Source organism: Ornithorhynchus anatinus, chromosome 1 (assembly GCF_004115215.2).
Source record: "Ornithorhynchus anatinus isolate Pmale09 chromosome 1, mOrnAna1.pri.v4, whole genome shotgun sequence".
Lineage (NCBI taxonomy): Eukaryota > Metazoa > Chordata > Mammalia > Monotremata > Ornithorhynchidae > Ornithorhynchus > Ornithorhynchus anatinus.
Genome location: NC_041728.1, coordinates 184,599,380 through 184,613,336, shown reverse-complemented (window position 1 = coordinate 184,613,336; position 13,957 = coordinate 184,599,380). Strand labels below are relative to the sequence as shown.

The window sequence follows — 13,957 nt, the reverse complement described above, 5'->3', positions numbered from 1 at the left end:
CACTGAGCCACACTGCTTCTCGGTATTGGCACGGTATTGGCAAAAATCTTCTCCGACACCACATTTCAAAAGAATCAATGATCTTTCTATCCTGTTTTTTCACTGTCCAGCTTTCGGATCCATACGTTGGCACTGGAAGGACCACAGAATCGACAGTTGGTATTTTTGCGGCAATTTTTACCTCAGCGCATTTCCTGACTTTTTCCAGGCTCTTCACGGCAAGTCTTCCGAACTCTAATCTGCGGCGTATTTCTTGACTACTAGTTCCTTTGTTCTTGATTATCGATCCCAGGAGAGAAAAATTGTCAACTATTTCAATCTTCTCTCCATCCGCTACGAATGGATTCAAACTCCCAGTTGTCGTGGTCTCGGTTTTCCTGACATTCAAATGTAGGCCCATCTTTTTGCTCTGCTCCTCAACAAGTACCACGGTAATAATTATAATAATAAAAAGAATGGTGACCAGAGGGGAGGGCTACTGGGAGTGACCGGGGAAGAGGGGAAAGGCGGGGACTTCCTGGTTAAGATCTGCTCTTCTGAGAAATGAAACTGAAGCGCGGGTCTGGTGGTTGAGGGGAAGTGGGGCGGCGAGGGTTATATTGCTGCTTGTTTCCTTGTTTTGATGTGTAGATATCTATAAATCTATTTCTATTGCTGCCTGTTTACTCATTTTGATGTGTAGATATCTATAATTCTATTTATTTCTATTGCTGCCTGTTGACTTGTTTTGATGTGCGGATATCTAATAATTCTATTTATTTCTACTGTTGCCCGTTCATTTGCCTTGTTGTCCGTCTCCGGGATAAGTCTCTCTTTATTGCTGAATTGTACTTTCCAGGCGCTTAGTACAGTGCTCGGCATCCAGTAAGCGCTCAATAAATACAATTGAATGAATGAGGGGGGCTTGGACTTGATGGATGCTCGTGCCTCTCCCGCCTTCGTCACCTCCCCCTCCCCGAGATGACCGAGCGCTCAGTACAGCGCCCTGGCAGGGACTTTGGATGGGTCCCCCTCCTCCTCCCCGCCCCCCGGGACCTGCCAGCCTGCAGCCCCCTCCCCTCCACCGCCCCCCGGCACCCTCCTATCTGAGAGAGAATAGAGAAGCCACTCAATCCATCAGTGGTATTTACTGAGCGCCTACTGGGGGCAGAGCATTGCTCTGAGCACTAGGGCGAGGCCTGTCCAATGGAGTGGGTGAGGGGAGAGGAAGCAGCAGACAGAAGGGGTCCGGGCCGCCCCTCCGGCCTCTGTCCACCCCGCCGGTGTCCGGTCACTCGATCCCTTTGGCCTTGAGTTCCTCTCGGACCCGCTGCAGGTAGGTGGGGTCCGGGTAGCCGAAACTACGGGGGGAACAGAAGAAGGGGGGCAGGTTGACATCAGGTCCCCGCCCCCTCCTCCCAGTCCTCCCTGCTCCCAAAGTCAGGGCCGCCTCCTCCCAGAGGCCTTCCCAGACTAAGCCCCACGTTTCCTCAGCTCCCGCTCCCTTCTGCGAGGCCTTAACTTGCTCCCTTTGCTCTTCTCCCCGTCCCAGGCCCACACCGCTTTATGTCCACCTCTGACATGAGATTTATTTCCATCGATGTCTGTCTCCCCCCCGTAGACTGCGAGCTTGTTGTGGGCAGGGAATATGTCTATTGTTCTATTGTACCTTCCCAAGCGCTTAGTCCAGTGCTCTGCACACAGTAAGCGCTCAATAAATATGACCGAATGAATGACTGACTGAATGAACAACTCCGGTGGCCCTGGCCCGCCCCAACCCTCCCCACCTTTTCTCTCTCCCTCTTTTTTCTCTCTCTCCCTCTCTTTATCTCTCCCTCTATTTCTCTTTCCCCTCCTCCCTCCCTCTCTCTCTCTCTCCCTCTTTTTCCTCTTTCTCCCTCCATAATTTTTCTCTCCCTCTATTTCTCTCTCCCCCTCACTCTTTCTCTTTTTTTCTCTCCCTCTCTCTATTTCTCTCTCCCCCTCTTTCTCTTCTTCTCTCTATTTCTCCCCCCTTATCTCTCCCCCCATTCATTCCCTCTCTCTATTTCTCTCTCCCCCTTCTCTCTTTATCTCCCCCTCTCTCTTCTTCTCCCCTTTCTCTTTTCCTGGCTCTCTCCCTCTCTTCTTTTTTCTCTTTATCTCTCCCTTTCTGTCCTTCCCTCTCCCTTCTCTTCCTTTCTTTCCCTCTCTTCTTTCTTTTTCTCCCTCTCTTCTTTCTTTCTCTCCCTCTCTTCCCCCCCCTTTATCTCTCTCTCTTTCTCTCCCTCCCATCTCCCTCCCTCCCTTTCTCTTTGCATAGAGCAGACAACCAGTGTACAGTGCTCTGCACACAGCAGGCATCCAGTACAGTGCTCTGCACACAGTAGGTATCCAGAACAGGGCTCTGCACACAACAGGGGTCTGGTACAGCGCTCTGCACACAGCAGGTGTCCAGTCGAGACTGAACCTGGGGCAGGAGTAGATCTGGGTGGGTATTCCCCATCACCCACCTGGATGCTGCCCCCCACCCTCCAAAATTGAGGCCCAATATGTCTCGTGATGCCCAGCCCCTAGGCCAGAGGGCATTTCTGGGGTGTGGGCAGGCCCTGGCCAGAATCGTCCACCTGGGTGGATGAGGCCAGGACATTGCCAGGGCATTACTGGGCATGGTCAGCATGTAGCTGGGATAATAATAATAATAATAATGATAATAATTGTGGTATTGGTTAAGTGGAAAGAGCCCGGGCTTGGGAGTCAGAGGTCATGGGTTTGAATCCCGCTCTGCCACTTAATAATGTTAATAATGTTGGTATTTGTTAAGCGCTTACTTTGTGCAAAGCACTGTTCTAAACGCTGGGGGGATACAAGGTGATCGGGTTGTCCCACGTGGGGCTCACAGTCTTAATCCCCATTTTACAGATGAGGTAACTGAGGCACAGAGAAGTGAAGCGACTTGCCCAAAGTCACACAGCGCGGAGTCGGGATTAGAACCCATGACCTCTGACTCCCAAGCCTGGGCTCTTTCCACTGAGCCACGCCGCTTCTCTACTTGTTAGCTGTGTGACTGTGGGCAAGCCACTTCACTTCTCTGGGCCTCAGTTCCCTCATCTGAAAAATGGGGATGAAGACTGGGAGCCTCACATGGGACAACCTGATTACCTTATATCTACGCCAGTGCTTAGAACAGTGCTCTGCACATAGTATAGTGCTTAACAAATACCAATATTATTATTATTATTATTATTAGGTGCTTACTATTTGCCAGACACTGTACTAAGCGCTGAGGTAGACACATGATAATCTGGTTGGACACAGCCCTGTCCCACCGAGGACTCCCAGTCTTACTCCCCATTTGACAGATGAGGGAACTGAAGCCCAGGGAAGTGAAGCGACTTGCCCAAGGCCACACGGCCGACAAGCGGCGGAGCCGGGATTAGAACCCACGACCTTCTGACTCCCAGGCCCGGGCCGTAGCCACTACGCCACACTGGATGTTGCCCAGGCGTTACTGGGCACGGTCAGCGTGTGACCGGGATGTTGCTCGGGCGGTACCGGGCATGGCCGGCTCCTGACCGGATGTGGCCAGGACACTGCCAGGGCGTCAGCGGGCAGGGCCGAAGTGTGGTCGGATGCGTCCGGGTGTCGCCGGGATGGTCCGGGAGGACGCCGGGTGTGTGTGGGGGTGCTCTGACCTGGTGGGTCCCCCGGTCATGCAGGTCTTGTGGTGGATGTCATTCCAGGTGATGACGTTGCCGGCCGCGGTGGACCGAGACTGGCCGATGGTGAAGATCAACTTGCGGTCGAAGGCCACTTTCAGCAGGCGCAGGACGGCCCGGCCCTCGGCATCGTTGGGCAGATAGGCCACCCGATGCGTGCCCCTGAACGGCTGCCCGGGGCACGGGTGGTTGTCCTGGGGGATGGGCGGGAACGTCGTCGGCACCGGGGCAGCCCCCCGCCCCCCGGCCGGACCCCTGACCGCCCCCACCCCCACCCCTGACCAGGCTCGCCCCGTGAGCGCACGCGTGCAGCCCGCACACTCCGCTCCTTCCATCCCAACCTTCACCCCGGGCCTCCGGCTCGTCTGTCTCGCCGCCGGGCCCCGGCCCACGTCCCGCCTCTGGCCTGGACGCCCTCCCTCCTCAGATCCCACGGACGATGACTCTCCCCCGATTCGAAGTCTCACTGAAGACCCCTCTCCTCCAGGAGGCCTTCCCTGACGGCACCCTCCTTTCCTCTTCTCCTACTCCCTTCAACGTCGCCCTGACCCGCTCCCTATCTTCATCGCCCCTCCCAACCCCACATCCCTTACATCCGTATCTGCCATTTATATATTCATTTCTATTCACGTCTGTCTCGCCCCGACCCCCCGCTAGACTCTCAGCTCGTTGTGGGCAGGGAACGCACCCGTATACTGTTGTATCGTACTCTCCCGAGCACTTAGTACAGTGCTCTGCACGCAGCGAGGGCTCTAAAGTAATAACTGTGGTATTCGTTGAGCGCATACTATCTGCCAAGCACTTCTCCAAGCGCCGGGGTAGATACAATCCGATCAGGTTGGTCGCAGTCCCTGACCCACGTGGGGCTCACGCTCTTAATCCCCGTTTTCCAGATGAGGGAACTGAGGCCAAGAGGAGTGACTTGCTCAAGGTCACACAGCAGACAGGCGGCGGAGCCGGGATTAGAATCCAGGTCCTTCTGACTCCCAGGTCAGGACCCTAGCCACTAGGCCACACTGCTCCTCCACTCCCCCGATGTCCATCTGTCTCCCCCGATTAGACCGTGAGCCCGTCAGTGGGCAGGGATGGTCTCTATCAGTTGCCGAATTGTCCATTCCAAGCGCTTAGCGCAGTGCTCTGCACCTAGTAAGCGCTCAGTAACTACTATCGAATGAATAGACACTGACGATTAATTGGCCGATCGACCGTAAGCCCACCGTGGGCGGGGAACGTGTCCGTTATATCGTTACGACAGCATGAAGCAGAGCGGCGGAGTCCCGGGCCTGGGGGTCGGAAGGTCACGGGTTCTGATCCCGGCTCCGCCGCGTCAGCAGGGTGACCTCGGGCCAGTCCCTTCACTTCTCTGGGCCTCAGTTCCTCATCTGGAAAATGGGGATGGCAACGGAGAGCCCCGTGTGGGACGGCGACCGCTTCCAACGCTGCCGGCTTGTATCCACCGCAGAGCTTCAGTACGGAGCCCGGCCCGTGGTCAGCGGTCGAAAATTACGACCGAGTGAATAAAATACGACGGAATGAATGAGATACCACGATTATCACTGTTACCGTACCCTCCCAAGCGCTCAGCGGAACGCTCCGCAAACGGTAAGCGCTCAGTAGATAGGAGCGATCGATGGATGAAGTCCTCCTTTTCCCCCGGGCCTCTCCCTTAGCCACCCGCTTAGCCCCCCGAGCCCCCGCCCCCTCCCACGCTCCGCACCCCTAAAAGCCTCATCCGCCCCAGGGCCCCGGGGGACAAGCTCACGCCCTGAACGCCGGGGGCCAAGTCGTAGTGGATCTCGATGGTGCCGCAGCCCGGGTGGCCGGGAAGGTCGGTGAGCAGCTGACAGGTGCTCATGGTTCCCGGAGGCTGGTTCCCCGTCTCCTTCCCGTAAAGCATCTGGCATACGGGGCACGCCGGCTTCACCTTCAGGGCCTGCTGGATGCAGGGAGAGCAGAAGGAATGCCGACACTTGTCCAGGGTCTTCTTGTCCCTCATGGTGTCTAGGCAGATCGGACACGTGTCCTCCTCCTCCTCCTCCTCCTCCTCCTCCTCCTCCTCCTCCTCCTCCTCCTCCTTCCCATTTTTCTCCCCGAGACCCCCGGGGTCCCGGGCGGCCTCCTCTCCCGCCCCGGAACCGCCGGCCCCGTCGTCTCCGGCCCGCGGGCCCGGGGAGGTCTCCGTCAGGAAGAAATAGTCCCGGAGTCTCCGGATGGCGTCCAGGAGGACGGCGGGCAGCCCCCGCAGCGTGACCAGCCCCCCGCCCAGGGCCAGGGCCAGGTCGGGGTGCTGCTTCTGGAAGTCTTCGAAGAAGCGGTCCTGGTCCAGAGGCTTGTCGGGGATGGGGAGGAAGGCGCGCTGCTGCAGCTGCGAGGAGAGGCCCTGGAAGGCGTCCACGAAGGCCGCCCGGGCGTGGACCGACAGGTCGGGGCCCGGCCCCCGCGGCTCGAAGTCGAAGCGGGCGGTCTCGGGGTGGGACGTCTCCCCCGGCCGCACGCACACGGAGAACCTGGTCTCGACGGCCCGCACCTGCGGCTGCAGCTCCGAGGTCAGCAGCCGCAACTCGGCCGCGGGCACGGAGACGGTCGCCGGGGCCCCGTGGACCCTCACCTTCATCTCCACCGGCCCCGACCCCACCCCGGGCCCCTCGGCCGCCTCCCTCCGGGCGGTCGCCACCTCTCCCGGGGGACCCAGGAGCGCCACGTCCCCTCCCTCGGCCCAGACGAGGAGGCCGGGGAAGCGGCCGGCCAGGGCCCGCACGGCCTCCTTGGGCCGGAGGCCGGGGCCCGCGGGGAACCGCTCGTGGGCGAGGTCCCTCGTGGCCCGCTTGAAGGCCTCGGCGAAGGCCTCGCTGGCCGCCGCCGCCGGGGATCCGTCCGGGACGAAGCGCAGGTTGGCGGAGCCCGGGAGGTCTCGCTCCATCCGGATGGCCACGTGGTACCGGGAGCAGAGATCGTCCACGGTTTTGGCGAAGGCGTGCCTGAAGTAGCTGTAGAGGGTCAGCGGGACCACCATGGGGGGCGAGGGTCCTGAGGAGGGAGACCGGGGCTCGAGGGGCCTGGCGCCAGGCGCTCGCCGGGGTCGGCGGGGGAAGGGGGAAGGGAAGAAGGCCCGAAGGGGAGCGCTTGGTGCCGGGGGTGGGAAAGTTTGACCCCGCGGTCAGGCGGGGAATGATGAAAATAATTCTGGTATTCGTCAATCACTTATTCGGTGCCGGGCACTGTACTAAGCGCCGGGGTGGGTAGGAGAAACCGCGTGGCTCGGTGGCAAGGGCCCGGGCGTGGGAGTCAGAGGCCATGGGTTCTAATCCTGGCTCCGCCACCTATCACCTGTGTGACCTTGGGCAAGTCAACTTCACTTCTCTGGGCCTGAGTGACCTCATCTGTCCAATGGGGATGAAGACTGTGAGCCCCACATGGGGCAACCTGATGACCTTCCGTCTACCCCCAGCACTCAGAACAGCGCTTGGCACATAGAGAAACAGTGTGGCTCAGTGGAAAGAGCCCGGGCTTGGGAGTCAGAGGTCACGGGTTCGATTCCCGGCTCTGCCACTTGGCAGCTGTGTGACTGTGGGCGAGTCACTTCACTTCTCTGGGCCTCAGTTACCTCATCTGTCAAATGGGGACTAACTGTGAGCCTCACGTGGGACAACCTGATGACCCTGTGACTACCCCAGCGCTTAGAACAGTGCTCTGCACATAGTAAGCGCTTAACAAATACCAACGTTATTATAGTAAGCGCTTAACAAAGACCGACATTATTATTATTATGACGAGCAAATCGGGTTGGACGTGGTCCCTGTCCCCCGTGGGGCTCACAGTCTTTATCTCCGATTGACAGATGAGGGAACTGAGGCCCAGAGAAGCGAAGTCACTTGCCCGAGGCCACACAGCAGCAAGCGGCGGAGCCAGGATTAGAACCCAGGTCCTTCTGACTCCCAGGTCCGGGCTCTAGCCGCTAGGCCTCGCCGCTTCGCGGGGAAGACTCGGTGGGACGGTCGGAGGGGCGGGATTCGGTGCGGAGATGGGGGAATCGGAACTCACTTAGACCGTGAGCCCGTCAAAGGGCAGGGACTGTCTCTATCTGTTACCCAGTTGTCCATTCCAAGCGCTCAGTTCAGTGCTCTGCACATAGTAAGCGCTCAATAAATACTATTGAATGAATGACTGAATGAACTCACCCCCGCTGTCCAGGGAAGAAGGCTTGGGGCCGGGGTCTCGGGCGGGAAGCTCGGGGCCACGCTCAGGGGACGGCTTGCGGTCCTCGTCCTTCCCCAACAGCTGCTGCTTCAGGAGGCGATGGAGCTCGGCTACGTCCTCCAAGTCGCCGTCCACGGCCTCGATGCCCTGCGGGCCCCGGCGGAGGTCGAGGCGGGCGCAGCGGGCGGCCGCCTCCTCCCGCTGCCGTTTGGACAGCAGGCCGGCGTTCAGGTGGGCGGTCACCTTCACGAAGAGCTGAGACCAAACAGACCGAACGGAACGGGATAGCGGGCGCGCCCGGCGGAGGGAGGCCGGGCTCGGGAGTCAGAGGGAACCGGGTTCTAATCCCGCCTCGGCCGCCGGCCCGCTGTGTGACCTTGGCGAGTCGCTTCGCTCCTCTGGGCCTCAGTTCCCTCCTTTGTAAAATGGGGATGAAGACTGGGAGCCCCATGGGGGACAGGGACTGGGTCCGATTAGAGAAGCGGAGTGGCTTATTGGAAAGAGCACAGGCTTGGGAGTCAGAGGTCATGGGTTCGAATCCCGACCCTGCCACTTGTCTGCTTTGTGACCTCGGGCAAGTCATTTGACTTCTCCGGGCCTCAGTGACCTCATCTGGAAAAATGGGGATTAAAAAATGTGAGCCCCACGTGGGACAATCTGATGACCCTGTATCTACCCCAGTGCTTAGAACAGTGCTCTGCATATAGTAAGCGCTTAACACATACCATAATTACTATTATTATTATTACTGGCTTCTATCCACCCCAGCGCTTAGAACAGTGCCTGACACATAGCAAGTGCTTAACAGATACCACAGTTAATACTGTCATTATTAGAAGGACCTGGGTTCTAATCCCGGCTCCGCCACCCGTCTGCTCTGCGGCCTCGGGCAAGTCGCTTCACTTCTCCGGGCCTCAGTTTCCTCAACTGTCAAGCGGGGATGAAGCCTGTGAGCCCCATGGGGGACAGGGACTCTGTCTGACCTGACAACTTTTTATCTGCCCCAGCACTTAGGACAGTGCCTATCCTAACAAATACCAAAAAACAAAAGCAAAAAACCCAGGAAAGTCATCCAGCAATTTGGATCACACAACAGAGCCACACAAATGCCACCGGAGGGAGGGAGTCGATCCACAAAGGAAGCTGGGCAGTCGGAAACACCATGACAGTCCACCCCAAACCAGCATCCATGTGGGGGTCACTGGGGGGGTCGGGGGTGGAGAGGGGAGAGGCAGGGGGTGGGATGGTCCGTGCTGGGTCACTGGGGGAGAGTCAGGGATGGACAAGGGAGAGTCAGGGATGGACAAGGGAGAGTCGGGGGTTGGAGGGTCCCTGCTGGGGCACTGGGGGAGAGTCAGGGATGGAGAGGGGATGGTCAGGGGGTTGGAGGGTCCATGCTGGGGCGCTGGGAAAAGTCAGGGATGGACAAGGGAGAGTCGGGGGGCTGGACGGTCCATGCTGGGGTACTGGGGGAGAGTCAGGGATGGACAGGGGACAGTCAGGGGTGTGGGATGGTCCGTCCTGGGGCACTGGGGAGAGTCAAGGATGGAGAGGGGACAGTCAGGGGTGTGGGATGGACAGTGCTGGGTCACTGGGGGACGGTCAGGGATGGAGGGGGGAGAGTCAGGGGGGTGGGAGGGTCTGTGCCGGGTCACTGGGGAGAGTCAGGGATGGAGAGGGGACGGTCGGGGGGTGGGATGATCTGTGATGGGGCACCGGGGGAGAGTCGGGGGGGTGGGATGGTCCCCTATCTCTCATTTATTTCAATGTCTGTCCCCCCACGTAGACGGGGAGCTCCTCGAAGGCAGGGTTTGTGGCTACTAACTCCTTCGTCCTCTCCCAAGCGCTCAGTCCGGTGTCCTGCACACTGAAGGCTGAGAACTCCTCTTGAAGGCAGGGATTGTGTCCACTAAGTCCATCGCCCTCTCCCAATAGCTCAGCTCAGTGCTCCGCGCACAGTGGGTCGTCAGCTCCTGGAGGGCCGAGGATCGCGTCTACTCACTCGGTGGGACTCTCCCAAGTGCTCAGCCCGGGGCTCTGCGCACGGTGGACTGGAAGCTCCCCGTGGGCGGGAAGCACGCCCACCAACTCTGTCGTACTCTCCCAAGAGCCTAGAGCAGTGCTCCGCCCACGGTACGTACCCGAGAACGGTACCCCGGCTTCGGCTCGTTGTGGGCCCGGGAGTGTGTCTGTTTACTGTTGCGTCGTCCTCTCCCGAGCGCTCAGTACGGTGCTCCGCACACAGGAAGCGCTCAATAAATACGACCCCTTGATTGAACCATCGACTGAATGAATAAAAACCACAGATGGATGGCTCGATAGACACCGTACGGGCTCACCTTGTCGTTGGGGGACGCGGCTGCCTCCGGGCGGGCCTCCGGTTCCGCCCCGGCTGGATCCCGCCGCCGGGCCCGGAGCCCCTCCTCCGGGCGGGCCTCCGGATCGGCCCCGGCTGGTGCCCGCTCCGGGGGTTGGGCCAGGAGCACCTTCTCCGGGCAGGCCTCCAGCACCAGCTCCACCAGCTCGGACCCGATAAGGATCGTGTGAGGTCCATGGCTCAGGACCCCCTCCTTGGCTGGAGGAGAGAAGCGGGGGAGGGAAAAGAGGGGCGGGAGGGACCCCCGTCACGGCTCCGGAAGCGGGGGGACGAAGCGGGGGGGGGGGGTCCGCATCCCCGAGGGCTGACGCCACTGGACTCCTCTACTGTCCTCTCCCGAGCGTTCAGTCCAGTGCTCTGCATCCGCTGACCGGAAGCTCCCTGAGGGCGGGGATCGGGCCTACTAACTCTAGGGTCCTCTCCCAAGCGCTCGGCATACGCTGCTCTGTACACAGTCATAGTAATAACGGCATTTATTCAACGCTCACTCTGTGCAAAGCGCTGTCCTAAACGCCGGGGAGGATACGGGGCGATCAGGTCGTCCCCCGTGGGGCTCCCGGTCTTCATCCCCATTTTCCAGATGAGGTCGCTGAGGCCCAGAGAAGCGAAGTGACTCGCCCGAGGTCACCCGGCCGCCAAGCGGCTGAGCGGGGATCCGAACCCACGACCTCTGACTCCCAAGCCCGGGCTCTTTCCACCGAGCCACGCTGCTTCTCTAGACCGTCAACTCCCCGAGGGCGGGGATCACACCTACCGACTCCGTTGTCCCCAGAGCGCTCATTACAGAGTTGGGCCAACCGCAAACTCTCAGGTCCTTGAGGGCGGGGGTTGCGTCTACCAACTAACTACACTGCTCTCCCCGGAGTGCTCAATACAGAGTTCTGCAGGCAGTAGGCTGTCCGCTCTTTCCTCCCTCCCTTCATTCAGTGGTATTTATCGAGCACTTACTGAGCGCGGAGCACTGTACTAAGTGCTTGGAAAGTACCACTGGGCAACAGAGAGGGACGATCCCTGTCCAACTACGTGCTCGCAGTGCAGAAGCGGGGAGAAGGGAGCTCTTCGAGGGCAAGGAATCGCGTCGAGAAGTAGCGCGTCTCAGTGACGAGAGCCCGGGCTTGGGAGTCAGAGGTCGTGGGTTCGAATCCCGGCCCTGCCGCTTGTCAGGTGTGTGACCTTGGGCCAGTCACCTCACTTCTCTGTCCCTCAGCGACCTCGTCTGTAAAATGGGGGTGAAGACCGTGAGCCTCACGTGGGACAACCTGATGACCCTGTATCTACCCCAGCGCTTAGAACAGTGCTCTGCACATAGTGAGCGCTTAACAAATACCAACATCATCATCATCGTTATTATTATTATTAAAACGGGGATGAAGACCGCGAGCCCTACGGGGGACAACCTGATGATCTTCCATCTACCCCTGTGTTAGAGAAGCAGCGTGGCTCAGTGAAAAGAGCCCGGGCTTGGGAGTCGGAGGTCATGGGTTCCAATCCCGACTCTGCCACTTGTCAGCTGGGTGACCGCGGGCGAGTCACTTCACTTCTCCGGGCCTCGGTTCCCTCGTCCGTCAAATGGGGATGGAGGCCGGGAGCCTCCCGTGGGACCACCTTGATGACCCCGGCTCTCCCCCGGCGCTCGGAACAGTGCTCGGCACGTAGTAGGCGCTTAACAAATACCCGCATCATCATTGCTGTCCCCGAAGGGCTCAGTACAGAGTCCTGCGGGAAAAGAGGGGTGAGGGAGACGGAGGGCTGCTTGTGGCTGTCCACCTCCCGTCGCTCCGCCCCCCTCCCCGGTCCGGGCCCCCCCCCCCCCCACCCCGGGTCCCCCCCGGATCCCCCCGACCTTGGGGCTTGTGGAAGTGCAGGAAGAAGTCCTCGGGTTGGGGTCCGGGCCGGACCTCGCAGTCTCCTCCTCCCGCCCGGCTCCTGCTCTGGAAGTGCTTCTCCAGGTTCAACCGCACCCGCCGCTCCGGGACCCCGCGCCCCGCCGCCCCCAAACGCACCAGCAACGGCGACGGCGGCCGCGGGGCAGACCCGCACCCCGACATCCCGCCCCACGCCCGGGAGACGATGGAAGGACCGGACGGGCGGGGCGGGACGCGGGGCGGGATGCGGGACGCGGGGCGGGATGCGAGGTAGGCCGGACGGGCGGGGTGGGATGCGGGGTGGGAGGCGGGACGGGACGCGGGGCGGGAGGCGGGACGGGAGCGGCCAGGCGGCGGAAGGCAGGCGGCGGAGATGCGAGGTGGGATGCGGGGGGTGCGGGGCCTCCCGGTTCCGCGTCCGGACTCTCCGGGCCCTTTCTGTTTCGTTTTCCCGCCGCCCCCGCCCCCCGCCCCGCCCCCGCCCCGACCCCCGGAACCCCGCAGCCTCCCGGCCCCCGCCCTGCCCTCGACGGCCCCGACACTCCCCGCCGCCCGGGTCCCGCCTCACCCCACCCCACCCGACCCCAGCGGACCGGACCGGACGGGATCGGACCGGACCGGACTCCACCGGACCGGACAGGATCGGACAGGACCGGACAGGACCCGACAGGACCGGACAGGATCGGACAGGACCGGACAGGACTCGACAGGACCGGACGGGATCGGACAGGACCGGACAGGACCCGACAGGACCGGACAGGACCCGACAGGACCGGACAGGACCGGGACGGGACGGGACCGGACCGGACCGGAGGGGACAGGACCGGACAGGACAGAAGCGGATAGGACAGGACCGGACGGGACCCGACAGGACTGGACCGAACCGGAGCGGAGCGGGGGTGATTCGGGGAGCCCCCCCGTCCCCCTCCGATTCTCCAATATCGGGTCCGGTGGGTCCTCCGGGCGCTGCGGATCCGCCCAAGGACACCCGGGGCTGGGGGAGGGGGCGGAGGCCAGCCGGGACCCGTCCCGGGCCCCCCGACATCCTGCACCGCGCCCCCATAATCGACCTACTAAGTGCTTGGGACACTAAAGTCGTCAACCGATGGTATTTATGGAGCGCTTAGCGCGTGCAGAGTGATGGTGATAAGGTTGGTATTCGTTAAGCGCTTACTACGTGCCGAGCACTGTTCTAAGCGCTGGGGGAGATACGGGGGAATGAGGTCGTCCCCCGTGAGGCTCCCCGTCTTCATCCCCATTTGACAGATGAGGTCGCTGAGGCCTAGGGAAGTGAAGTGACTCGCTCACAGTCACCCGGCTGACAAGGGGCAGAGGCGGGATTCGAACCCACGCCCTCTGACTCCCAAGCCCGGCCTCTTTTTCCACTGAGCCCCGCTGCTTCTCTACTGTACTAGGCGCTCGGAACAGGGCTTGGCACTTAAGTAAGCACTTAACAGATACCATCGTTATGATTATTGGGAGAATGCACTAGCAGTCAGTGGTCTTTATGGAGCGCTTACTACGTGCACAGCACCGTACTAAGCGCTCGGGAGAGTACAATAGAGAAGCGGCATGGCGTAGGGGAGAAAGTCCGGGCCTGGGAGTCAGAGGGTTCTGGGTTCTAATTCCGGCTCCCCCCCCTCGTCTGCTCTGTGAGCTTGGGCAAGTCGCTTCACTTCTCTGGGCCTCAGTCACCTCATCTGCAAAATGGGGATGGAGACTGGGAGCCCCACGCGGGACGGGGACTGTGTCCAACCTGCTTTGCTTGTATCCTCCCCGGCGCTTAGTACAGTGCCTGGCACACAGTAAGCGCTTAGCTTATTATTATTATCATCGCGTGC

General features: G+C 60.6%; 1 protein-coding gene across 1 annotated transcript; it reads right to left on the bottom strand.

The window, feature by feature from the left end:
• Positions 1-1,108: 1,108 nt before the first annotated feature.
• Positions 1,109-12,366, bottom strand: DTX3L (deltex E3 ubiquitin ligase 3L). Its single transcript, XM_039915091.1, has 7 exons — positions 12,095-12,366; positions 10,214-10,449; positions 7,856-8,129; positions 5,770-6,704; positions 5,440-5,721; positions 3,654-3,871; positions 1,109-1,340 (listed from the first exon to the last, which is right to left on the bottom strand). Exons 1-7 carry the CDS (start codon positions 12,297-12,299, stop codon positions 1,271-1,273), a joined length of 2,220 nt encoding a protein of 739 aa, XP_039771025.1. The 5' UTR covers positions 12,300-12,366; the 3' UTR covers positions 1,109-1,270.
• Positions 12,367-13,957: the final 1,591 nt, after the last annotated feature.